Raw genomic sequence first — 24,948 nt, 5'->3', positions numbered from 1 at the left:
GAAAGTCCTGGAAGTGAAATGGATCATTCTCAGAAGTGCTGTACTGTGGAAGACTGCAGCAAGCGGAGGAATATCTACCTGGACAACATAAAGACTGAGATAAACCTGACTGTAGTTTAATTGCAGCCCTGATTGGATGGATTTTAATCAATGTAATGATGAGCCAATCAGGAGGACCTGAAAAAAGATTTTGATTGAAATCTCCTATAAAACAGGGTATGTATTTTTTAAAGGCAATACCTAATGTGTTTAACCATTTAAATAAAATCTAAACACAGGGAAACACAAACGTGTGTGAAATGAGGAAGGGTGTTGTCTGAAACAGTGACTCACTAGATTGTGTGTGATTATGTTTACTTCCGCCTGCCTACATGTGAACATGCAAGTGTGCGTGTTTGGTACCAGGGGAGCAGGGACGCGTTGACATTCACTCAGCAGTGTCACGTTGCTGCGGTGTGGCGAACGCTGGCAGACTAACAGGCCACCTTGGAGCTCTAATGACACACAAGCCTGATAGAAGCCTTTGAGGACGGGGCGAGGATGCTTCTGTTCCCCTTGATAAGACTCCGTTTCCTGCTCGACAGGTCAGCGTGGGAACATTGGCGTGCACTTCTGATGGCTGTTTTTCTGTGTTGGATGAAGTTTTGCAGCAGTCAGGCACAGAGCAGTTCATGTAGGCTTAATGAAGTTTAAAGTTGAACTTGCTGAGCTTTTTTTACAAAAAACTCTACTTACCTCATCAGCACAAACCTCAAACATCCTATCCCTCTGATGGAAATACTATACGGTGGATTTACTGCTTTTACACTAATGAAATTCAGATATCATGCATGGACTCCTTTAAAAACTTAAGAGTGAAATATGAACTGTATCCTTCTCAGCTGTAAATTGTGGTTAGTGAGCTCTTTGTCCATGGACTCACTAAACTTAACTCTTTGGTTTCCCTTAGCTGAATCATTACAAACATGAGCAGATTGTGTGGCGTTTACTGACATATAATAGGTGGGGGGATTTCAAGCCCCTATTGTGAGAAATTTTGATTTTTTTACTTAGATTAATTATTAGAACACAAGAGCTAAATGTACGACCTATATATTGGTGAATACTGATGAGCAGAATATCGACTGTATGAACAGACAGTAGCTAGAGTTATAGCTAAAATAGCTGAAATTTATATTTAATAGCGTTTTGATTAAATAGCTAGAGGCTACACTAAATAGTTTTATAGTTATACCAGAGTTTGAAAATAAGAGTTTTGATGAGAAATTGGCGCAGCTCTGTCTGAAGCTGTTACAGGTCATCATACACAGAACCAGGCTAACTGCTTCCCACTGTTTCCAGTCTTTATGCTAAGCTAACCATTTCCTTGCTGGAGGGTCATATTTACTGTACAGACAGGAGAGTAAACATATTTCCTAGTCCTCTGGAACACATACAACTGATCATGTTGCTACTAACGGATGGTTAGTACTCCTAAAGCTAGTTTATAATGGTTCATTGATTACAAAAACACAGTGAGGGTCAGAGTCAGATTTAGACTTAAACCTAAAATGAGTCACATTAAAGTGTGGTCAGTTGTGGGATGGTGAAACTCTTTCATAATTATGTGTTTCCCTCTATCTGAGATCAGTCAGCAGATACTCATCTGATAATACTTGATGATTGACATATGACTGGTATGTGTTTCATTTTTATGTCTTGTAGATTGGCCTAAAAAGCCTCTATGGATACTCCACTACGTTTAAACATTCACACCTAAATAATAAGGTCCTTACTCTGGCCTATGAATTACGCAAATATTACCTGAGCTCAACATTTGTCCTGGTTTAGAGGAGCCAGTTGGGGGGGGCCCTCAAACACTGGCTTCACATTTAAAGTTCATGTTTCAACGTTTTTTTAGTTGAACTCGCTGCCTTATTTCTCACTTTATGCTTCAAGTCGTGTTGACAAGTCAGTTGGCGCGTCTCAGACAGCCATCAGACTGAGGTGTTAACCATGAGGCAGTGCGGGAGGCCCTGGTGTGGTCCTCTCACGGTATCATTGGTATTCGCTCCACGGCCCGCCCCTTTTCCCCGGACTCCGCGCTGCGCCGCTCCACACACCCGACGCACCAGCGGGACAGTCCAGCTGCACCACCGGCTCACTCGGACCGCACCAGCCCCAAACCTATTTCCACTGGAAACTCATTTAAACCGGAGTCGACCAGTCTCCGTTTCTTCTCCCTCCGTGTCGCAGTTTCCAGTGGTGAGTTTATATTAATTCTTGACTTTAATATTGCGCACAAAGCCCCGCAGTGCGTCGGTAATGCTCAGAGAGCTGAATGGAAACTTTATGGTTTTATTTCATAGAGACTTTACGCGTGTTTGCAGTATGTGACAAAGATGCTTTTTTTTTTTTTTTTTAAATGCTTCCTATAGACATTTCAAATGCATCTATAAAATCTAATTGTATTATTCTGGGTATTTTATAGTTCATACTCTAATTTATTGCTATAAAAACCTTCAGTGTTTTAATGTTCCTCTGATATTTACCTTACATGTTAAGCTGCTCTCAGGTAGGTACAGAAAGTTACCACTATTGAGAAAGAGAGTATGTTTTTAGATAACCTGTCTTCTGCCCGGTGGTATATTAGTTACCTACCATTAATTATTAGCGATGGGTTTTTTTCCTGAAAGCCATAGTTGTGATAACGGGTCTATGAGGAGAAAAAGCCTCCTGCTGTGCAGAGAAAGAGAGTAAACATATCAGGTTTAGTTTCAGATAAGACTGTTTAGACTGTAAAAATGTTGGCTGCAACTGCTGTTAATGGTCATAGTGTATAGTGTTTCTGTGTGTGGAGTTATGAGAGTCCTTTTCTCAGATGTCAAACATGAAACTCAGTCGCCTCTTCAACATATTTATCTACAGCAGGAGCAGCAACAGGCATATATCATTACTGTTTCTACTGGCAGGGCTTTGATTTTCATCACTCTGCCTTGTAATTACAGCAGATCCATGACATAACATCAATTTTCACGTGTCACTGAAATTACCAAGACCTAGCCCACGCCGATTCAGACGACATGGTGAAGTTGAAGTTGGTGGCCTTGAAGTGTTTTAATTATGGAGACAAACAGAGCTGGAGTCATTACAAGTTGGGGGCAGTGGCCTTTTGACCCTGGCAACCTTTCTGCTAGACATGTGGGAGGTCACCATGTGAAATACCACACACACACACACACACACTGTCCACCAGTAAACACACAAGCAGAGCGGTGATCAACATAAGTCAGCTCAATAACACAAACACCAATAATCATCAGGCAGTGATGCGTCTAGTCTCTCCTACTGAACAGTGAGTGACTGTCACATGTTCATCTGGCTCAGTGGGCGTACAGTACTGGATATGCTCCTTGAGTAGGTGCTTTGATATTGATGTCAGTCTCCTGTAAGCACTCAGCTCAGCCAGCAGCAGATGTTTAACACATGCATGTAATATGTTTCCTGTACATCCCCCTCATATGATTTACAATAATGACAGAGGACTTTTCAAACCACTTGATTAAGTGAATAAGTACAGACATCCTCTGTGGGTGTCCCTGCCTCTTTTTTTTTTATACCTGAGTTCTACATTCCCCACAAGGACCCTTTGTGACCTTTAGGTGTCATTGACGCAACCAAGCAGGAAAGGGGTCAGTTGTAGAGGTGCAAACTCTGAATCCAGCTGCTGTATCTGTTTTCACACCACAGGATTCCTTGGCTTTTTTTGTTTTTTTTTTTTTTTGTTGAAAAATGTTGTGGCTACATATGGCGCTGTTTGGAAAACTGCTCCATTGTGGTCTGTCGTCACCAAATGGTCACAACTGATTCATCTAACAACACTGACCCCCCACTAAGGGAACATTTACAGTTTTAAAAGACTGGCCCGTTTGTTTAACAGTCATGCAGTAGTTACATAATTTAGAAATGATGCTTTAGCATGTCGTTTTAGATTCTGTCAGAAATAGTAAGAAGATACAACAAAATCTGTTAGTCCAGTGCTAAATGTTGGGTGGCATTACCCAAAAGTGAAATGTGAACTTAACATTTAAGTATTTTGTTCTAAAACCGTTCAAGAGTCGCTCAAAGTGGTGAATTTATACTTTAAAGTGAAATGTAGGTTATTTGGCCCCTATTAGTGCTTGGACTTTTGAGTCTAAAATTAAAGTTGGATATTTGAAATTATCTGTCAAATTTTGTTGCCCCATGGTTGTGTGAGGAATTTATTTATTTTTATCTGCATAAATGTGAACTCAGATTGTTAACGTGTCTGCTAAATAAGCCTCAAACTTATCTTTTCATGTCAGCACTGGAATGTCTTGTCACTTATCGGCTGACGTATACACAAAACCAATATATTCTGTGATAAGCTCGGCGATGTCAGTGTGTTAGTGAGGCTGCAGTGTCTAAGGACAATCTCATCACTTACGTAATCCAAATAAGGAGTGAACGTGCACGTGTGAGAAGATGGATGGGAGAAGAAAAGAAACAAGTGTATGCAGTGTACGGGTGCGGAAAAGACGTACAGAGAAGCAATGAGAAGGGCAGACTGGGACTACCGGTTCCAGGAGATGCAGGAAGCAGAAAGCCTCGGAGAGTATGGATATTTGTTGAAGCATGAAAATGTTTTCTTGGCTGAGGAGGAAGTGTAGCTGTGTTTTGCTTGGATTTAAACTGAGCGTGGATGGTGAAAATAGGAACGTAATTGAAAGTCAAAGGGTGAGCCTAAAAAATGCAGCCTTATCTTGTATGTTTGTTCACCTGGTTAGCGGGGTTAGTGAGTGAAGGACATGAGAAGAGAGGGAGAGGGAAGGGAGACGAAGACCTGCCACAAAACACAAAGTCCACTGCTTATTTTACTCCAGACGAAGTACAGCAGAGTAAACATTTTTGAGTTAGAGTGATCAAAAGAGATTATGCGTTTCTGTGTGGGCCCAAGTGTAAGTATATAAAGTGATGGAAAAAGAAAGAGAAGACCAAAGACGGAGAGACAATTAAGGAGAAGAAAATAAATATTAGAAGGCAAGAATGAAGAAGTAATGAGAGGGAAAGAGTTGAGGGAAGCAGAAAGAGGAATAAAAAGTGAGGAACGAGAAGAGAGGATGAAAGACAAAAACATTGGAGATTCAGACCCAAAGGTGGTTTCAATCAGAGCTGAGGCTGAGAAAAAGGATGTTTGATGGTCATAATCGAGAGAAACACACTCCATCGACTGATGCTCTGCTTAGGAATGTGTTCATACACACACACACAACACACGGCTCCTATTAGACTGTGGTTACTCTGGTATATATCCAGCAAAGCCACCTCAAGCAAATACTATACGTAGTGAGATGGAAATATTTTATTGAGGCTGTTGTATGTATGAATGTGCTGAAATCCCCCGAGTGATGATTTTCCCAAAGAAAGCAACTTAAAACTGAAGTATGGGGAACCAAGAATGAAGTTTTAATGCAACATGTCATTTTATCAGAAAGTGGCAAAAGCAAACAGTTTTGAATGGACAGTCTGGGCTGCTGATGTCTTATTGTAAGTTTACTGTGATGTATGTGCTCCTTAACTGTGATTGAAATCATTCTGCGTTGTTTTACATCTCATTCTCCTTGCTTCTGATCCTCATTTGAACTTTTCTCATTCCTGTCATCCCTAATTCAGGCCCAATTTGCCATCAGCCCCCTTCACTCCTTTTTTTGAAACTTTGAAACAATTTTTATTTTATGTCCTGCTTTTTACCATGACTTATCACCCTGCCTCACTTCAAGTTAAATTTACTCTATTCTAAGTTTTCTCTGTTATTTCCTCATTAACAGGAATCAGAAGCAGTGGACTGGTCAGCCAGGGTGGTAGCAGCCAACTGGGGCTAACAAAGGAGATGAAGGATTAGAGGATAATCCAGGGTACATCTGAGTTCCCCTGTTGAGAGGCCCCCATTATTTTCCAGTGTCCAAGACACAGGCGGGCAGACCGCTGCTAGGATTATAGCATCTTAATCTCTTAAAGACCCCAAATATTGTTTTTTTGTCCTGGTGGCACTCTTTAGGCCGTTGTGAATGCCTGAGGGCACTGGCTGCTGTAGCTCAGAAAACAGAAGTGCAAAGAAGGACGACAGAGAGGAGGGAATTAAAGTTCGACTGGATAGGATCCTATGTGTGCAGTTTTGCCCACAGGGTCCACATACATAAGAGGAGTTGGAGGGCACGACCCCCTCTGAGCTGTGGTCAAATGTCGTTAACAAGATTACAGACAAAGACAAAACACCAGAGCGATTTTTTCTTGGTAACCTAGATATACAAAGACAAAGCTTTTAGAGCATTAAGTGCCTTTGTGTTTGTGGCCGCAGTCACTGGAGAGTTGTTTTAATCAAGGAGTTGGCCTGATGCATCAGCACGGTTCATGGGAGTGTGTATGAGGTCTCTGTAGGCCCAGATTTGACATGGCACCTCAGCACATGGGTCCCTGGTGCCCCTTTGTGTGCCTTGATATGGCTCTACTAGGTGCTGGTATGTGGCGTGTTTCCTCCCTCCTCCCTGTTCCCAGATGCCCTTGTTAAAACGCCAGTCAGGGGAAGTGGAGCGCAGGGCCTGGGACTGCGGTCAGCAGCAAATTAGAAGGGCTGCCTTGGACCTGACGCAATCCCAGTCTCATGAACCATAGCAGGTCATTAATGAAGCCAGACAAGGCCATGCATGCGTGGGAGGCCTGCTGACTTTTAGCTACTGCAGTGGAAAGCTTAAGGAGAACCAGAGGTCCTTGTCAGGGATACCATTTGTTATCAAAATTGGATCTTTCCAACAATACATGACATACTTTGTCATCTCTCTTCATTAAATGTTCAAAATTTAATATTTAGAGTGGTCTATTACCTGAAAGGGAATATAGTATTCATAAATATGTTGTGATTGGTCTGTAATCACCAGAAAATACCAACTCTTGCATTTTCTTAATCTTCGAATGAGCCTTTTAAATATACATAGGGAGTGGGTCTCCTTTCACAGAGGCAGCCATGTTTCTCCAAAATGTTTCTACAGTAGCCCAGAATGGACAATACAAACACTGGCTACAGGGAATTGCATTTTGTTTTAAAGGTGACGACCACTGTATCCCACTACTGTAAGGGTGCTAACAAGGCTGCATTCTGCAATTTCACCACTACATCTTTCACTTTTAATACATTGCACATTTAAGTCAAAATTATATAACTAAATACAGATTATACAAATACTAAATACAGATTATTAGTCAAATAAGTAAAAGTGTAAAAAGGAATCTAAAACTTTATACTTCTTTTTAACTTGTTGGAAAATTCTGTGTGATAATGATAATTTACTACTGAGCTTCTTACTTTTTTAGCATTTGTGTACAATCAAGCAGCAGCAGTGATTTTCTTATCAGGAAATTTTCATTATCTTTTCCTGTCTTGCTGAGCAAACTTTTTCTGTTTATAAACAAATCTGAGCCTGCTGAATGAAGCCTGCTGATCTGCTTTAAAGGCTGATAAGTGTTTTTCAGTGAAATGTAAAATGAACTTTGTGTAACCTTCACGCCAGACAAAGCAGGACAAAATGGAAGTAGGAATTCCCTGAAAGTCCACCCATTTCATGGATAAGAAGCAGACTTTGGTTTGTTGCACAGAGGAGTGACTGTGGTCTAAATTTAGATGGTTCCAGACCAGTGGACCTTTGGAACGCAGAATCCTCAAAACCTGCAGAAAGATAGATCTGTCTAAAATGCCATAAGGTTAATTTACAACTACATACAGTATTCAGAATAGCAACGCGGCCTCTTACTGAATCCCAACGTCCTCAGAATAAACTGCAAATGTCATCTATTTCTCTCAACATCCCTCAAAATCAAATATGTCTACATCCTTGTCAATATTTTAAGGATAGATATTTTTTGTCTGTTTTTAATCTTCATAGATGATTCCAGGGTACGACCGCAGAACCGTTTGCAGCTGGACTCGGACCTATTTCTGAGCTGATGTCAACAAAACCAAAGCCCAAAGCAATCCAGGCAACCTGACCACACTCCAACTGGCCCGGCCTTCCAGGAACACAACTGCATAGTGTTCTCCTCAATTTATGTCTGTTTAATTCAGCCAGCCATGCATAACAACAAGCTACAAAGAGTGGGACAGAGTTTGGCCTGGACATGATAAACAAATAATATTTCAACAATTTGGCACTACAGGCCTGGAGTTCAACTTTTCAGCTATAGAAGTTGCAGGGCTTCAAAATTTTGAATCCCCTCAGAGCTATTTTCTGGGTCCATACTTTGGACTGCTGAACTGTACTTTTTGCATAAATCTCAAAGGAGAAAGGTTGAGCTTTGTAGTTCACTTTCACCATCAGTGGAATTAAAGGCAATTGAAGACATTGTTTCAGGTGGATCTTCAAAAGTATTTAGCTCTTTACCTGGTGTGACCATGAATCTTCAGGAAAAGCTGTCAGGCCTGAAAGGTCTCGTCTCACACTCCCACAGCAAGCGACGCTGTAAAGGCGACCTCACGGTGGACATGATCAGCCCTCCTCTGGGAGACTTCCGCCACACCATGCACGTGGGCCGCGGCGGCGATGTGTTCGGGGACACCTCCTTCCTCAGCAACCACGGTGGGACGGGTAATGGGAACAACGGAGAAACAGACTCCATCTCCACCCCAGACAACAAGATTGGTGCTTTCTTCTCCAGGACTCTCCGTCAAATCAGAAGGGGCTCGGACAATCGACCGAGAGGAGGATCCAAAGATCTGTCGCCACCGCCACCCCCTGTTTCTCCAATCATCAAGAATGCCATCTCCCTCCCGAGGCTGGACGTGGATATGTCTAATGGGAATCCCACCACCAAAGTGCTCTTTCCCAGTTCTCAAAGTACGCCAGACGAAAAGAAAAGCTCTTATGGTGAGTATGGTGATATCTTTTTATCATACAGTCATTTAACTATCACCCAACCCTGCAATTTTTCTAGACTCTATCGTTCATTCTAGGCATTTGACCTGCGCTGTTTACAGACCCAGCAGGCAGCTGTCTTTTAGCAAAAAAAGCACAGAGACCACACAGAAAGAAGTTATTGATTAACATGTAACAGCTAAAGAGACAGATATTTGCTGCAGGAGTCACTAGATACCAAAATATTTGCATGAATATTAGACATTTTCAAGGAGGCCTGACTCAGTCCAAACAAATGCTCATGTTGTCTAGTGGGTGTGTTAAAAGCAACTTTTTTCTAACAAGTTTTCCATCTCACAGGAGCAAGATGATAGTAATGTATGTTTGCTCCGTTCCCAAGTATAATTAGTAAATCAAAGCGAAACTCAGTTGCACAACTTGTTTTTTGCCTTGTGCATGCTGAGGCTTCTGTTTCTGTGCCATCTCAACAATAGACTTCTCCCTTCATCACTGCTGAAAGAAACTTCTGCTTCGGTGTTTTGGCTCACTGATAAAGTTCAAAATATCTCCACTGGAAATTTCTTGACATGATGTCATTTTGTCTATTTTTACCCTGTTCGCCTCGGAATAGGAAACATATACCACCACACCCCTGAGTTGTCCTCAAGAATAAGAGTAGCCTTGGAGTTTCTCTTGAAATTAAATGGCATCATCGCTAAATAAAGTGAAACAGATGCAAAGGTCAACTGAGTAAACTAATGTTAACTGTAAATTCAGAGCTGTGTGAAACTGATCCTTCAGTCCTACCCAGCAGTCTAGAGACAGATTTGGCCCACATGTCCTTATGAATCACCTTTGGTTCATAATCAGCACCACTCACACTGATACCACACAGAGATCTAGACAAGGCTGGCAGCCAAAAGCTGTCTGAGAGGCTGTTTGAATGACCCACATTAACACCACACTCTCAGCTCACGCAGTCTGATCCCACCGGTGTGCACGTATGAAGAGTTTGATGAATGTAAATGCAACGCAGAGGAAAGTTAAGTCTTTGAGCTTCTAAATTTTCTTCGTATTCAGTTATGACTGTTAAAGAAACAGTTTTACATTATGGAAAACATACTGATGCCTAGGTGAGGATGTTGTTACCCCCGAGCTGAGCTACATATTGGCAGTGGAGAAACAACTAGCCTCACTCTGCACCACAATTAGTCATTTTTACATTTCCATTTTTGTTGCTTAAATCAAACAAGATATAACCTGTAAAGTATTGACCTTTAAACGTGTTGGCAGGTAATTCTCATTAACTTTGATCAGAGCCAAACTACTTGTTTCACCTTATGTTAAAGCATAGCTAAGCTGCCATGTTCTGGCTTTGGAGTTGAATTGATCCTCTCTCAATAAGAAATCAAATATCCATGTACTTACCTTTAAAGCTAAATGATCAGAATCTGTGACTGAGCTTCGGTATGCCCTGAAAAATGAGCACATTGTGGACGGCAAAATAAAATGCATTTTAAGAACCTAATTCTATCCATCAGTGTTTTTATGTGAATATCCTACACCAACATTTTTTATCTAAAAGCTCATAATACACAGCTTATGATTACAGTGGCAACTGAAGCTTCTTTACTCCTCAGCAACGTGGATGTGAAAGTCCACAGGTTTTCAACCCACCAAATCCTCCATAAACTGGTTTCACTGAGGAACTTACTGTCTGGTTAAAGAGAGTAATGCAGCCATCAGGAGCTTTTTTTTCCCCTGGATGGAATGAAAATCCTCTGGACTCCAGGCCTTTTACGGCTGGCATTGAGAAGTACTGTGGGTCATGAAGGCAGCACAGTGTTAGTGTGCGACATGTTAAGTGATCTGACAGGCTGGCCAGATGATTCATTATTCTCAGAGCAGAACCACTCAGCACTTGCACTGGCTTGTCACCGTTAGAAAAGGTGTTCTCTGGTGGGTTTACACTGCCCCCTGTTGGAATTTATACTAAATGCTAAAAGGTGTGACTGCATATTTATGTAAATCATACCTTGCTAGTTATAGTATATGGAAAGTCCTAAGAGAAGCAGCTAACAGGAAAATATATAGCTTCAGTAAAGACAATAGGTATATAAGTAAATAAATCTTACAATTCTGTCTAGTTCACCTTCTTTTAAGACATGGAGTTTTAGATATAAAACACATAAAAACACCACATGATGCACCACACAAACTGTGAGAAAACTGGACTGGACTCACTGAGTGCCCAGTTTGTCTATAGCTTAATCTGATTCACTGAAACTAATTCTTAAGCTTGCTGTTTCCCACCTTCATGCTAAGCTAAGCTAATAAACCACTGGCTGTAGCTTCCTATTTACCTCACAGTTATGAGAGAGGTTTCCCATTTACCTCTAAAAAGTACAAAGATACAATTGAGTACAAATAGTGCATAAAACTTTCTTTGGGATTTCATGCCTCAACGTCTGTGTGTGTTCCTCAGGTCTGGAGTCGGGTTTTGTCACTCTGCCTCGTCTTTCCCGCTCTGAGCGTCAGCAGCCCTCCATCTCCCTCCCCACTTCCTGTTCCCCGAACATCCACCGAGGCTCCCTGACGGACCCCACTGACGCCATCTTGTCCACTTGCTCCGCCACCGTTGAGACCAAACACACCACCACCGCCACGGCCTATTCCGACTCCCTCCCCTCACTGACGTCCCTGGACACCTTCACCTTTGACCTCGGCCCGTCTCTCATGAGTGAGGTGTTTGGCCTGATTGACGGCCACCCAGAGGAACACACCCACGCCTGGGAGGGAGAGGAGGTGGGGTCAGCGTGTGGGCTGACCAACGAGGGATCGGAGATGGACTCGGCTACTATCTCATATGTGGATTCCCTGCTGAGGGAGGACTGTGGAGGCATGAAAAGCTCGCATGGGGCCGAATGGGAAGAGGAAAGTGGGATGGAGGTGAACGGGGTCGGCCTTTCTGTTAAAGTGCCAGATGTGTTGATGGGCTCACCTGAACGAGTGAGGCTGGGGATGGGGATGGAGAGTGAGCGATTCCAGAGTGCTACAGATGTGCTTGCACGCCACTATGGCGTCAGCCTCTTAAAGGGACACAGCAGGATGGAGGCTGCAGATTCAGACACTATGATCATTGGCCAACCAAAGAAGAAAATGTCCTACAGTTACATGGACGACGAAGATGAAATTAAAGTCTGAGCTAAGCAAACCGAAGATATTTTCATGCTAAAGTAAAAGAGTCTTTATCTGATGTAATCAAATCATCAATCAAATCACCTTTAATTTTTTATGATCAACGAGGCTGGCTCTGTTGACAGGATATAGACAACAACATGAATCGAGTATCTTTTATATGGATCTTTTTTCTTTCTACAATGCTTCACGGATGTACAGTGGTGATGCAGAGCCGTTGCTGAATGTATCTAAAAGGGTGTAAGGACTTCATGTAAGTTTGGAAGCTCAGCACCGAAAACCTCGGTTTCGGTCTGCTTCTTTTCCAAAGAAAAGGACTTAACAAAAAAGACTGACACAAAGGGGAGGTGTTAGAAGTGAGACCGTACCAGAGCGTGTGGTTAAGATCGCAGACACTGCAAAGGAAACACCAGCATTACTCAATGTGCAGCTTACAAAGCCTGTCAGGATGTGAAAAGATGACTTAGTGCAAGTCCCACTCACCAATGAAAACAAAGGCAGGAAGTGGAAATTAGAAAAATAGGCTTGATTTTCCAACCTTTTGGCACCATTACAACCTCGTGTCAGCTTTTCACTCAGGAATAATACACTACCAGAAAAGAAGAAGGGAAGAGAACTGTTGAGATCTGCAATCTCAGGATCAGCTTTTTCAGACAAAGATCAACCAGACGAATAGAAACAGATTAGTTATTAAACTACATGGAAAGAGGGAATATCACAAGTTAATACCAGTATTTGTTAGATGCGACTAAAGTATGAACTTTATAATTGTTTATTTTATGCTGCAGAACTTCTACAGATACTCAGTCCAACTATTGCTTTTTTATAGAAGAATAGACATTTATATGTCCTTTTATACAACTGTACATAAAGATATCAACTGACCTCCTATAAACATGGACTTAGAGTTTGAGCACCTGCAGTATACATGCTGCAGTAAAAACCAATGATATACAATGATGATATAATTTGACAATAAAGATGTTTTTAAATAGGTTGAAAATCCTTTTATTTACATATATTTTTATGTTTAATGTTTACTGACATTCTAGCCAAACTTGTGAAATGTAGAGCTGAAACATGGTAAAAAAAAAAAAAAAGTTTATTTTCAATCAGTGCTGGAATCTGACTGACATGAAATTACTTCCACCACTGCCTACATCATTTAACTAAAAATGCTTAAAAAGTAATTTTCCCGTACTTAATTAGCTTAAATGAAACCTTGTATTATGTTGTATATTTATGGGGGAAAAAAAAAACACCCTAAAACAGTTTTTTGGGAGTGTGGCATTTTTCACACTAATAAAGACTTTTTTGCACATAGTTTGCATTTTGGGAAATACAGATCTACAGCAACTGACAAATAAATAAATGATATGGGTTATGAAAACATACTCGACAAAAAAAAAAAACTAAATTAAGCTGCAAAACTTCTGCTCTTACCTAATCAGACATGGCTGCATATTTGAAGAACTCAAACAAGAAAATTCACATGTTCTGTGGACATGTTGTTTCTCACTGTGCTATAGAAGGAACATCTTTTGCCTGTGATGCTGGAGGAAGTGGTGGAGGGCAGTTTGGGGCTTTGGGTCCAGGCTTTTTCGGCGGAGGCTTTTTGAGATTACTTGTCTGAGCTCGGGGTGGCGGCGTTGGATGGGGCCTAGTGTCCACGGCAGCTGGTGCTGTCGTCGGGGGAGCAGGGGCCTGGAGCCTTGGAGGTCCTGGGGCTTTCGGTTTGGAGTACTGAACTGTCACCTGCTCATTAGCTTTGTTCGGGTTGAAGGCTCTTTTTGCTGTATGAAAATAAAAGAAAGATGGTGGGAACTTAAGGAAGCTGCCACAGAGCGATCAGATCGAAACAAAGGTTGTGATGCAAGACAGTCATCTATAATAGAGATTGTCTGTGTCCCTGAAAATGAAGACATACCCATAAAATAACACTTAAAGAAAAACTGTCCACTACGATGTATGGCTGTTAATGAAAATGTAAAAGTTTTGTATTAAACCCACTGTATTATGACATGCTTTTACTTAAAGCAACAAATGAAAAAAAAAAATCATAATAAAATGCACCTTTACTCAAATGAATATTTTTGCCACAGCTTTGCTTGGTCTGGTATGACTAGTACTGTAACTTATGGTAGTTAATGTCCGCTCGCTAATTACTTGCATTATGAGTTTTCTTTCCATTTGTGCATTATGTTATTTTACCATGATTATCATGTTATTGTCACGACTGGCAGCAAAAGTTATATATTATCACTTGAATTTGAAAAACAGTTAAGAAAAGAGTAGAAAAGTAGAAAACCCTGATTAAAAGTTGACATTTTTGAAAATAAATGAAAAATTGAATTGAAAAAAAAAAAAAGAAAATGAGAAAATAAAAACATTAAAGGACCAATTCTTTTGTCAGGAAATGTTTTAGGATAATGTCCTCAGTCAATCTCAGGACATACCTGTGATTGCACTGCTAAGAAACAGCACTACAACAGAGTGAAATCTGGTTGATCTGCTTTTGTCAGTCTGGATGTAGAACTTCCTTTTTTACATGGTTGTCAGTGTTTAGACTACTGTTATGCTGCATTCAAGTACCAGGGAGGTCTGACATTTGTCTGATGACCAAAAAAAATAAAATAAAATCCTAAAAGACAAGCTGTGGAATATTATATAGACTAGTTTGGACTTCTTTTTACAAAACACCAGAGTAGGATGGGATGGTAAAGTTAACTAAGTTTAAGCAGTCTAAACTTAGCGGGTGAGAAGACTGAGGGAAAGTATTTCAATGTCTACATGACTCTGAGGTTGTTACAACAATGAGAGAGATGACGCATGACCCCAGGGGTTGATATTTTGGTCAGTGGTGGTGAGCCTTCCTGTTTTCTGTGTACTTCCTGATTGTTACAACATCATCGGTAGATTTATATTTTCTCTGTCAACTTCCACCAAAAAGCCAACACTTAGACTGGGAGAGGGAAAGGGTAGAAGTAAAGAATGTCTAAAAGGTATTACACAGTAAAAAGACATTGAAATACTATGACCTGCCTGCCCTCAACCCTAAAAAAAACCAAAAACAAAGGGTCTGATTCTGCGGTATGAATGTATGTTGTGGAGCACCAATTTTACACATGCAGATCATTTTAAAAAAGATATACTACTCAATAACATCTACTTTGGCCCTAAAATCAGTTTTGTAAATGGGAAATGTAGTATCCCACTTTGTACTGCACCAATTTTGACCTCTCCTGCCACCCCTAAATATCTGGGGTGCTCCTGTGAATACTGAAAAAGTCACCACCTGATGAGTGAACACATCCACAGACACTGAGGTTTCCAGAAGATTTTGACTCACGTTTACATGGTAAAGTGATGTTCACTGTTGCCATGGGAGAGTCGGGGGTTGCCTCCAAAATTGGCTCCAGCTGGCCCTGATCCGAGCACTGCTTCAGGAGGGGTGCTTGGATTGGCGCTGTTCCTATTCTAGGAAGAGGGGACGGGTTCTGGCTTGCTGTCGAGCTGCAGGCAGCAGAAGTCTTAGAACCCTGAGGGCTAGGACTGAGGGAGGATGAGCTGCTGGATGTTGTGTTTGGTTGTGCTGACGCTGCTGTCTCAGATGTGGGGCTGGCCCATGTGGAGGAGCCGCGGCGACTCACAGAGCCAGAATTCACCAGGAAGCAGCTACCACTGTCCTGAGAGGCCGTACTGATGGAAAGAAGTAAATCAACATTTTTGTCAACACCACAGTTAAGGATAATTAGTTTAAACCTTCACCTCATGTTGCCATTTGGAACCACTAATGTGCAAAAGTGGAGTATGTGTCTAACTTGACATCATATCCTGTGGCAGCAAGTGTGTTAATATAGTACTGTCATCACAAAGATGATCTGAGGCTGCACTGTGATGACAGTGTGTCAGCGCCGGCTTTCTAGAGCAGCACCTGTTTGTCTTGGACAGAGCGAGGTGATAAGAGGAGCAGGAAGAGGCTGTGGATGAAGAGGAGGAGACCGTTCTGAAGAGTTTCGCCTTCTCTGACATCAGAGACTGGGAGACAGGACTCACATCTGGGAGCTCGGGTAAGTCAGGGATCTCGAAGGATACAGCTGACCAAAATAAAACACAGTACAATAAACAGCTAATTGAAGAGGGCTGCATCAACTTGACAGCATTTGGGTTAAAGAATAATTCACATTTATTACAATTTGGGTCATTTTTAAACAGTTTCGGCCCCAAATTCCTGTTAGTAATAATAGCGTTGTTCCATTTTAATGGCTGTCCTGAAATGCTCTGATATTGCAAATGAGAAGATAACTTTCAAACCATCAGACAAGCCCACATTTAAATAAATCATCACAGCTTCCTACTGACCTGCTGCTGTAGTTGTTGCATTTCCTGTGCAAAGGGTGCACTGACTTTCAGTTTAACCTCAAATAAGGTTGTTCAGAATAGCAGTATACTGTGTGGGTGCAGTGGCACCCTGAGGTGCTGTAAGGTTTGTTCATTTCATTTTGTTATTGTACATTCTGATAGCATTTCCAATAACTGCATTTTAGTGTACTTTCTAAACACAACATAGCAGAAGAAATAAACAATAAATTCCTACAAATCTCCAGTTTCAGTTTCGATTTCTTTAAACTGAAACATGACGTGATACCATCTGCACTACAACAAATATAATATCATTACCCTACTCTAATCTTTAGGCCCTGAATTAAAGAGGGGGCCTCGGTTAAGATCTAGTTTTAAAACCTATATTGGCTTATTGACTTGTGAGGTTTTTTTTGCTGCATATTCCTAAATAAATGTGTTACCAGTTACTCATTTCTATGTACCCATAGAGGGGACATGGCTGTGTTTGCATACCTTCAGGGAAGAGGCTGGAGCTGTACTGAATAAGAGGCTCGATGACCGTGACCACCTGCACTGAAGATGCTGATGCCATGTCAAAAAGAGCAACTTCCCTGAAGACGCAGAGACAAAGAGAAGCTACATACAAGGTCTGGTTTATGACATATGTCACTAATGCTCACAGACACAAAGCTGATGAAGAGGAAGAGCATACAGGACATGGCATATGTGTGAATAAAGTACAAAAAAAGCAGTCGCACAGTAAAGATAGAAAGATACCCTTCAGCTTGTGGCCAGAGCAGGTTGGGGCCCAGGACGATGGCGATGTTGCTGGGTGTCATCCTGTTTACAGCCTGCTGCTCAGACAGCAGAGACAAGAACTGGACCAGGTACCTGACAAGGTTCGACAGAGGAGACACAGGAAGTCGGAGAGATTTATGCAGCTGGCTGTTGCATAATTGGAAAAGGTTGTTGTCCAGTGGGTCTAACAGTGACAATTAATGCTGGTTTCAACAAGTCCAAACAAGACTTTTCAGCCATTCGCCCAGCAAATGTGATGCTATACTCAAACACACCTCAGGTTGTTGTAGTTTTCAGGGGGCAGTTTCTTCAGTAGGACTCTGAACTGATCCAGCTTCTCTGACAAGTCTTTTTCTCTGTGAAGACACAAATCAAACTGAAACACCTGACTTGAAATCACAGTAACAAATACAGTGTTGTTAACACACGCACCCTGCTGCTTTAAACCAGTCATTGTAGAGTTCAAATGTCATTAGAGGTTCAGGAAGTTCTCGCAGGTAACACTTCAAAGCTCCTGTAAGAAATAATTACTGTTAATAAGGAACTGGGTTGTTAGAACGAGCAGCAGAAATCACGTTGGCTGAACAGACAAGGAAGAGAGAGGAAGAGTTCAGGGAGAAAGAAGCGGATACATCTTTACCGGCAACAGCGTGAGGGTCCATGCTGAACTCGCCATGGTCGACTGCTCCTTGATCCAAACACATCTTCAGCCTCTTCACCACTGAGGCCGCCGCTGCCAGACGGAACAGGCCCTGGGGGGCAAGGAGAGAGAGGGATGGGGATGTGACAGAGATGGAGAAAGGAGGGTGATTAAGTGGAAAAGCTGGAACCATGTGTATGGGACCAAATATATTTCTGCAGGGCATGGGACAAACAAACCAGTAAAGCTGCACATTTTCAAAGGAGAAAACAGACTGACTGAGTTAGAATTAACACTGAAGTGAAAAAGTTGGAGACGTAAATGCGCTCTGCAGAGAAGACTGATGTAAAACACACGGTGCCTACGAGCTTTTAGTGGAAATAGGGTAAAAGAGACAGAATGTTCCTGTCCCATCAGTCCCACCTCTTCTCTCATGCCCGTTGTCAGCAGCATCTGAATACACTCCTGTATGGGTGCAGCAATTTCTCTGTTGCTATGCGACAGATGAGAGAGCAGAGGCTCCCCGTAGACTTTCTGGTTAGAGAGGCTTACTGCTGGCTCTGCAGACTCAGATAACAGAAGCAGTAAGAAATCATCAAGACAGCACAGCAAACACGTGCACAGACCGGTGCAAACTAAGTTCACCTTTTTGACTGTGACTCTCTTTGAGCTCACTGATGTTTTTGTCCAGGAACTGGAGTGAGTTTTTGTGGTATTCTGCTTGCAGCTCGAGAAGCTATAATCGGACAAACAAGAGGTGGGGGATATATAAATTTATATATGCAGTATTTATAAAGCAGGTGGTGGCTGGTTTACAGTCATACTTTCTGTGAAGACCTGGAGTTAAAATAACTGAGAAGAAAAAAAAGCGATCAAACTATTACAGCTGCAACTCACACGAATGAAGTAGTTAGCGTAGTCTTCTTCTTTTGTAGCAAAATGATAGAGATCTGCAGAGTATTGGTCCTACAGAGACAGAGACTAGAAGAGGTCAGTGGTCAAAGTCAAGACGATGATGTCAGAGGTGGACGGGGGTCAAGGCAGGGTGGATGTTTGCTACAGCTCAGGTGGTTGCAAAAGAAAAAACTGGTACCTTGATGCTCTCCAACTTCCTCCAAGCTTCTTCCACGTCCTCCCGAAGCCCATCCTGCTTTGCCTGGGGACCAGTGCTGGCCTGGCTCCTGTCCACACCCACCCACACACACACACACCCACACACACACACACCCACACACACACCCACCCACCCACCCACCCACCCACACCCACACACACACACACACACACACACACACACACACACACACACACACACACACACACACACACACACACACACACACACACACACACACACACACACACACACACACACAGTTGTAAAAGGTGTAATTATCTACTTGCTAAGTGGATGCTGGGCCTGAGGCCATGTAACTCACCTGCTTCTTGCGTTGTTCCAGTCAGTAGTGAGTTTTGCAAACTGCTTCTTGTTCTTCAGAATCTCTGGTAAATCATCCTTAAAGGAGAATTTTAAAAAATGAAAGTAAAAATCTTGGGAAAAACCTTTTTCTGGTCTGTGGACAATTCAATTTCAATTTTGAGTATTTGGTTTACTTGATAATTGGTTTAGCTTTGTGTCTCTTATTTATTCAGCCTGTGGTTTGTGAACCACTATAATGAACTGCACTATATTGTGTCCACTCAGGCCGGTTCACAGGAGGTTCAGGGATCAGAAGTATTACAGCAGCCTCACAAAATATTCTTCACTTTTTGCACAATTTATTGTGTTGTAGATTTGATTTTAAATAGATTCAACTACAGCTTCGACTCTTTACAAGCTTTGAACACCTGGATTTGTGCAGTTTATTTCCATTCTTTCTCAAGCTCCATCTGATTCTTTGGAAAGCACCTGTGAACTGTCATCATCAGGGGTCTTCACAGGGGTTTAAGTCTGGATTTTGGCTGGGCCACTCAAGTCAGAGACAGTTAGAGACTAATCCTGAAGCCTCTAGTGTTATCTTGGCTGTTTGTTTCAGGGAGGTCCCCTGGACTCCAGGGCTTGGTTTTTGTTCCTGACATGCAGGGTCAATTGTGGACTCATTATAGACACAGCTGTGTGCCTTTCTAAACTTGTGTGTGCAAATATTGAAGCTTTTTGAAAACTTTCTGAAGTGACTGTATGTTGCTATTCAAGCACAAAAAGCTGGAGCCAGTTTCACCTCACTGAGTTTGTTGAGTGGCTCCAGGACTTCCTTCTCCACTTTCATCTCAAAGTCTGCCAGCAAAGTGGCCAGCATCTTCTCCATGAAACAGCACATCTCCAGCACCCTCCTGCCACACACACACACACACACACACACACACACACACACACACACACACACACACACACACACACACACACACACACACACACACACACACCATAATCAATTCCTGTTTTTCAATGGATTTGTTTTGTTTAAGATGAATGTCAAAACAAACAAATATAAAAATGCATCAAAACACACAACCCACATAAGAAGAACTAAATATTGAGGTCTAGCGTGGATGGCAAGTCAGATGACAGTTAGAACTCGACATGTTATTTCTTCAGAGCCTCTATAACTATAAATAAGCTCCATGCAGCATGTAGGACCCTCATTCTTTTTCACCCAGAACTGAAAACATCCACACTAGAGTCAGGGTGTTCACATGATAGCAGTCATGGTGGTTAATGGAGAGTTCACGGTGAAGCGCGTGGAGGGCAGGGGTTGGATAACTGTGGAGGATCAAAGCCGTCACCTGATGGCGGAGTCTGCATCGAAGTCTTTGAGGCTTTCAGCCATGCTTATAGACAGCAGCATCAGGGGGAGCTTTTTCTGTGGAGAGAGAAGCAGGTGTATCACCTCTCAGCAACCAATCAGATGTTTTCAGGCATCTTGTGGCCATAGCGTTCTGAGTACCATTCGTTTCTCAGCCTCCAGCCCTGGCTGACTCTGCATGCAGCCCTGCATCTTCTTGTAAAGCAGCTGAGCAGCCCTCTTTGCCGGCTCCACCCTCTGCTCCACCTTCACTCATCCAGAGACACACAAACAGTCAAACATAGAGCTGAAACTGTGATATGTTGAACAGCAGCAATGCAAAACAGTAACTATGGAACAGAATTTTTTTTTTCTTACCAAAACCAGGTCCTCATGTAGAAGTTCAGTGGCATCCTGTGACCTGCAGATGTGTATGGAAGTATACAGGTAAATAACTCTGGTGTCAAAACTAGTGCCAAAGACATGAGTTTGAAAACTATTCAACAATTATAATACTACTTTCTCACTTATTACAGTCAGAACAATCAGAAATCCTAAGAAGTAATGTTCTTGACAAAAATGTGTCTTATTTGAAGTTAATAAGCCCATACTACCTAATAGTCATATTTAAAATACAGCTAAAATGGAATATACAAAGAAATAATGTGTACAAAGTCTGTAAATGCAAACTATAACAGTTAACGTCGATTTACACCAAGTGCCGGTGCTTTGTGTGTTTGAATACAAAGCACTGTAATGTGTTGTGTTGTGTTGTGCTGGTGGGACAGCGGGGGAGGTAGGATTTTACAGGTTGCCTGCTAAGAAGCTTTGTTTTGATGCCCAATTTTAGCTGTTCATCAAACATCACATCAAAATGTAAGCACCCTTCTTCTGTTCTGCTAACAGCTGTAAAGTGGATGGACTGCTTGAGGCCTGTTTGATGGTTGACATGACAACAGCAACAACCTGGAGTGCGAGGGCTGCTGTTGTGGCTTAGTTCAGTATCGGCTCTGTGACAGGAAACACCAAGACCCTTCTTAAATCTTTGCAGCTGAATAAAACGGTGGGAATGAGAGGTGAAATTAAACAACTTCTGCACCTCTGAGACCGTCTTCACACATGCACTGTAACAAAAGGAAGCCCAACCCAGTTCACAGAGAGTTTAGATGAGGTCCAGCACCTTCAAGGTGTGATTTCTTTGCTTACCCAGTGAACCTGACATCTGATGTTTCAAAAGTCTGAGGAGAAATCCCCAACAACATGTTGAGACCATATGCCAGTTCCTTTTTTATTTCTGACTCTCATTTCATCTTTTTCTTTTGAGGTGGGGAAGATTTTTTTATTCCTCATAGAATATATCACATCATGTGAGCAGAGTAACACAGTAACAGTAACACTGTTCTGCCTGTGGCGGTCCAGCACCTGCCAGAGACAACGAACGGATTTATCAATCACAACCAATGATCTCAACAGTGATACACATACTGTGCAGTACATATAAATGCTACACACATGTACTTCTGTGCATTTCTAAACCGTCTAGACCTGTGGTATTTACAGTCTCTGGACAAACGGAGAACTGGGTGAAGTACTGCTCTAGCAATTGCAGCCTATGTTGCTGTGCTGCAGATGCATGCTGTGTAGGTTTATTAATAAACCAGTGTGTCAGAGTCAGAGATAACATAGCCTACACGTATAGACACACACACCTCTTTAGTACTGCTGCATGCGTGGTTGCACCAAGTAAACCAGACAGGGTGTAGGTGTAAGAATTGGTCAACCACCCAGTCGGAAATGTCAGTCAGCGTCATGTGCAGGCACAAAATGCAGAGATCTGTGGTATGCAACTCATGTAGCCCATGGATTATTATCAAACACCTACTCACAAGCCAGCCTGCACATGTAAGTGATGATCAGCAAATGTTTTTTGTCTTCCTGTGTCAGGTTTTTGATTAGACAAGAAAAAGATCATTTGCAAAAGTCTTTTAAAAAAAATCTTTAAAAAGAAAAAAAAAAAAACAATTTTTACGACGACAGAGTCTTGTTTCCTTTCAGAGAGATGCCACACCATAAAGATTACCAACACCCTGACTGACAACCACTGAATTAACAGAACACTCCCAAGTGCTGCGCCTGCACAGCTTACATGAGCCAATGAGCCTGAGGTTTCCCTCAAAACCCCAAACAGCATACATCACTTTCAAGAGGAACCAGCAACTGTGACATTCCAGCATTACACATTTTTCAACACAATACATGCAATAGTGAAAATGAGAACATGGAAACCAAAGCAGAATTCAGCATTTCCTCCACACAGAAAAGCGGTGAAGCCCTCTCCAGTATACTACAGCAGGTACTCAAAGACTTTGTGAAACCCCATAAAGGTTTCTGGACTAAAAATGAAATCAGCCTTGAAAGTTTTTATAGCTAACCCATTTTCAAAGTAATGCAAGGTTTGACAGCAATACCTATACAAAGTTTTATAACATTAGTCACCATAAGCTACTGGTCATACTAGAACAAGGCCAAAAACTTTTAAGTGTCCTGAATTGAACAAAGTTTTCTTTTACTGTTTGTGAACTTTAATTTGCCTTTGCAAGCTGAAGAATATTATTTCTGCTTTCAGAATTACACAGGGACACTTTAATGCGCACACACTACATGGTCAACACTGTAATTATGGAGAAAATTAGATTCGATTTCCTATGCTGACATGTACATCATGAATCCAACATATAAAAGTACTGTACACCAAAACATTTTGTGTCCTCTAATATACATATGAAAGTACAAGAGTACTTCAGCGTTTCAATGCAACATGTTTTACAACAATCAGAGGGCAGATGTCAGATCAGACCACTTACTTTGCTGCAGAGCCGAGCTGCTTGAAGATGCTCAGAGACTGCCGGAGCATGCTGGCAGTCAGTGGAGCTCAACCAGCTTCTTTCTACCTGATCTTCTCCGTCCCGTTCGGCTCCACAAAACGTTCAAACTGTCTGTGGTACGCGCCGGTCGCTCTGCCTCTGTGGTAGGTGTGGTAGTATGTTTATATGTGTGTGTGTTTTGGCTCAGTTTTTGTTCTTGTTTCAGTGTGGTTTTAAGTCACATCTAACACAAGCCAGCGAATGAGGAAGTTGCACAGATGAAGCGTCGGCGGCGAGGGGTGGAGAGATTTTTTTTTTCTCCCAGATTTGACTGTCACTATGATTCAACAGCTAGATGACAGGCGTTGAGTTGTGTGGTAACATTACTGACATTGTAGCACTACAATGGAAAACATAAACATAATGGATTTTTTTTTTTTTTCAAGAGAAAAACACCCATTTCCTCCAACTGTGTGAAAGACTAACTCTCTGTTATACTCCTGAATAGTAATAAGACATTTTGCCACAGTCCAGCTTGTAATTAGGGTGATGCTTCCTCTCTTAAAATATCCTTCTGGCAGGCTGGGTTAGTTCATAGTTCTGTAAATACTAACAGTATGTGCTGAAGATTTACAAGGATGTGAAAATACAAAAAGAGGAAACTATCAATGCAGCAGGTTGTAACAGTGATCTGTTTTTTCAGTTAAAAAAAAAAAAAATTGTGTGACAAGCCTCTTCAATATTTTACTCCTGTGTTACATTTTTTGTTTCCTTTTCTCACTATTTCATTAATCACTAACATGGTTTTTACCACTTTGGGGCAGATAATAAAAATGGTTTCTGAGGTAACACTAGTACAGGCAACCTTGGGATGAGGAACAGATGTCAATAGATGTGCTAAAGTACATAATCATATACAAACCAAAACAAGACAAATGTATTCTATAGCTATAGATTTGTTTAAATAATCACAGTTATACATTGTCACATGGATTTTTATTTTATTTCACTCTTATTTCCGAGTTTTTATTTTTAGTCTTTGTCTCATATTTAAACATAGCAGAGCAACAGCCAATCAGATCGATCCTTATTGGCTTAATCGCCATTTCTGCAATTTCTACAAATTTCTATTACATTTAACTCTCCAGGTTGTGACAGGAGGAGCTTACCTAAACACACCTCTCCTTAAATTCTCAGGCCTGCAACATATCAGTTAACATTTCTGCTTGACTCATGGTCCTGTAAATTTAGGAAGGTACAAATCTATATCCTCTTATAAGGTTTGAGGTCAGTCGTGGGTCTGTATTACTTCTCATATGGGATTGTAGTGAACTAGTGTCCAATTTTAATTTCACTGAATTGTATCTTGTCTACAAACTAAAGTTCTGCTAAAGGTTGGTCAAATGCTGCAGTCTAGT

General features: G+C 41.6%; 2 protein-coding genes across 5 annotated transcripts; one reads left to right on the top strand and one right to left on the bottom strand.

The window, feature by feature from the left end:
- The first annotated feature begins 51 nt into the window (after nucleotides 1-51).
- Nucleotides 52-14,189, top strand: cdc42ep1a (CDC42 effector protein (Rho GTPase binding) 1a). 4 transcript variants are annotated; one of them, XM_026314876.2, is made up of 3 exons: nucleotides 52-216; nucleotides 7,938-8,915; nucleotides 11,389-14,189. In XM_026314876.2, exons 2-3 carry the CDS (start codon nucleotides 8,444-8,446, stop codon nucleotides 12,105-12,107), a joined length of 1,191 nt encoding a protein of 396 aa, XP_026170661.1. In that variant the 5' UTR covers nucleotides 52-216; nucleotides 7,938-8,443; the 3' UTR covers nucleotides 12,108-14,189. The 4 variants fall into 4 exon arrangements, with proteins under 4 accessions (XP_026170661.1, XP_026170660.1, XP_026170659.1 ...); XM_026314875.2 differs by lacking the exon at nucleotides 52-216 and adding an exon at nucleotides 374-584; XM_026314874.2 differs by lacking the exon at nucleotides 52-216 and adding an exon at nucleotides 1,900-2,244.
- On the bottom strand, nucleotides 13,094-23,788 carry sh3bp1 (SH3-domain binding protein 1). The gene is made up of 18 exons (XM_026314873.2): nucleotides 23,531-23,788; nucleotides 21,045-21,087; nucleotides 20,829-20,933; nucleotides 20,668-20,744; nucleotides 20,103-20,214; nucleotides 19,323-19,399; nucleotides 18,977-19,064; nucleotides 18,781-18,849; nucleotides 18,529-18,619; nucleotides 18,307-18,443; nucleotides 17,884-17,995; nucleotides 17,676-17,757; nucleotides 17,519-17,599; nucleotides 17,223-17,336; nucleotides 16,959-17,056; nucleotides 16,036-16,198; nucleotides 15,451-15,800; nucleotides 13,094-13,894 (listed from the first exon to the last, which is right to left on the bottom strand). The coding sequence occupies exons 1-18, from the start codon at nucleotides 23,578-23,580 to the stop codon at nucleotides 13,617-13,619; spliced, it is 2,127 nt and encodes a 708-aa protein (XP_026170658.1). The 5' UTR covers nucleotides 23,581-23,788; the 3' UTR covers nucleotides 13,094-13,616.
- Nucleotides 23,789-24,948: the final 1,160 nt, after the last annotated feature.

The sequence above is a fragment of the Mastacembelus armatus genome, chromosome 19, assembly GCF_900324485.2.
Source record: "Mastacembelus armatus chromosome 19, fMasArm1.2, whole genome shotgun sequence".
NCBI classification, from domain to species: domain Eukaryota; kingdom Metazoa; phylum Chordata; class Actinopteri; order Synbranchiformes; family Mastacembelidae; genus Mastacembelus; species Mastacembelus armatus.
This window is presented reverse-complemented; position numbering and strand designations above follow the sequence as displayed.

Coding starts and splice junctions, on each gene's coding strand:
- cdc42ep1a (XM_026314876.2), top strand. CDS start 8,444: ATGAATCTTCAGGAAAAGCTGTCAGGCCTGAAAGGTCTCGTCTCACAC. Junction 8,916..11,388: donor CGAAAAGAAAAGCTCTTATG/GTGAGTATGGTG, acceptor TGTGTTCCTCAG/GTCTGGAGTCGGGTTTTGTC.
- sh3bp1 (XM_026314873.2), bottom strand. CDS start 23,580: ATGCTCCGGCAGTCTCTGAGCATCTTCAAGCAGCTCGGCTCTGCAGCA. Junction 21,088..23,530: donor CAGCTCGGCTCTGCAGCAAA/GTAAGTGGTCTG, acceptor ACACATCTGCAG/GTCACAGGATGCCACTGAAC. Junction 19,065..19,322: donor TGGAACAACGCAAGAAGCAG/GTGAGTTACATG, acceptor GGGTGTGGACAG/GAGCCAGGCCAGCACTGGTC.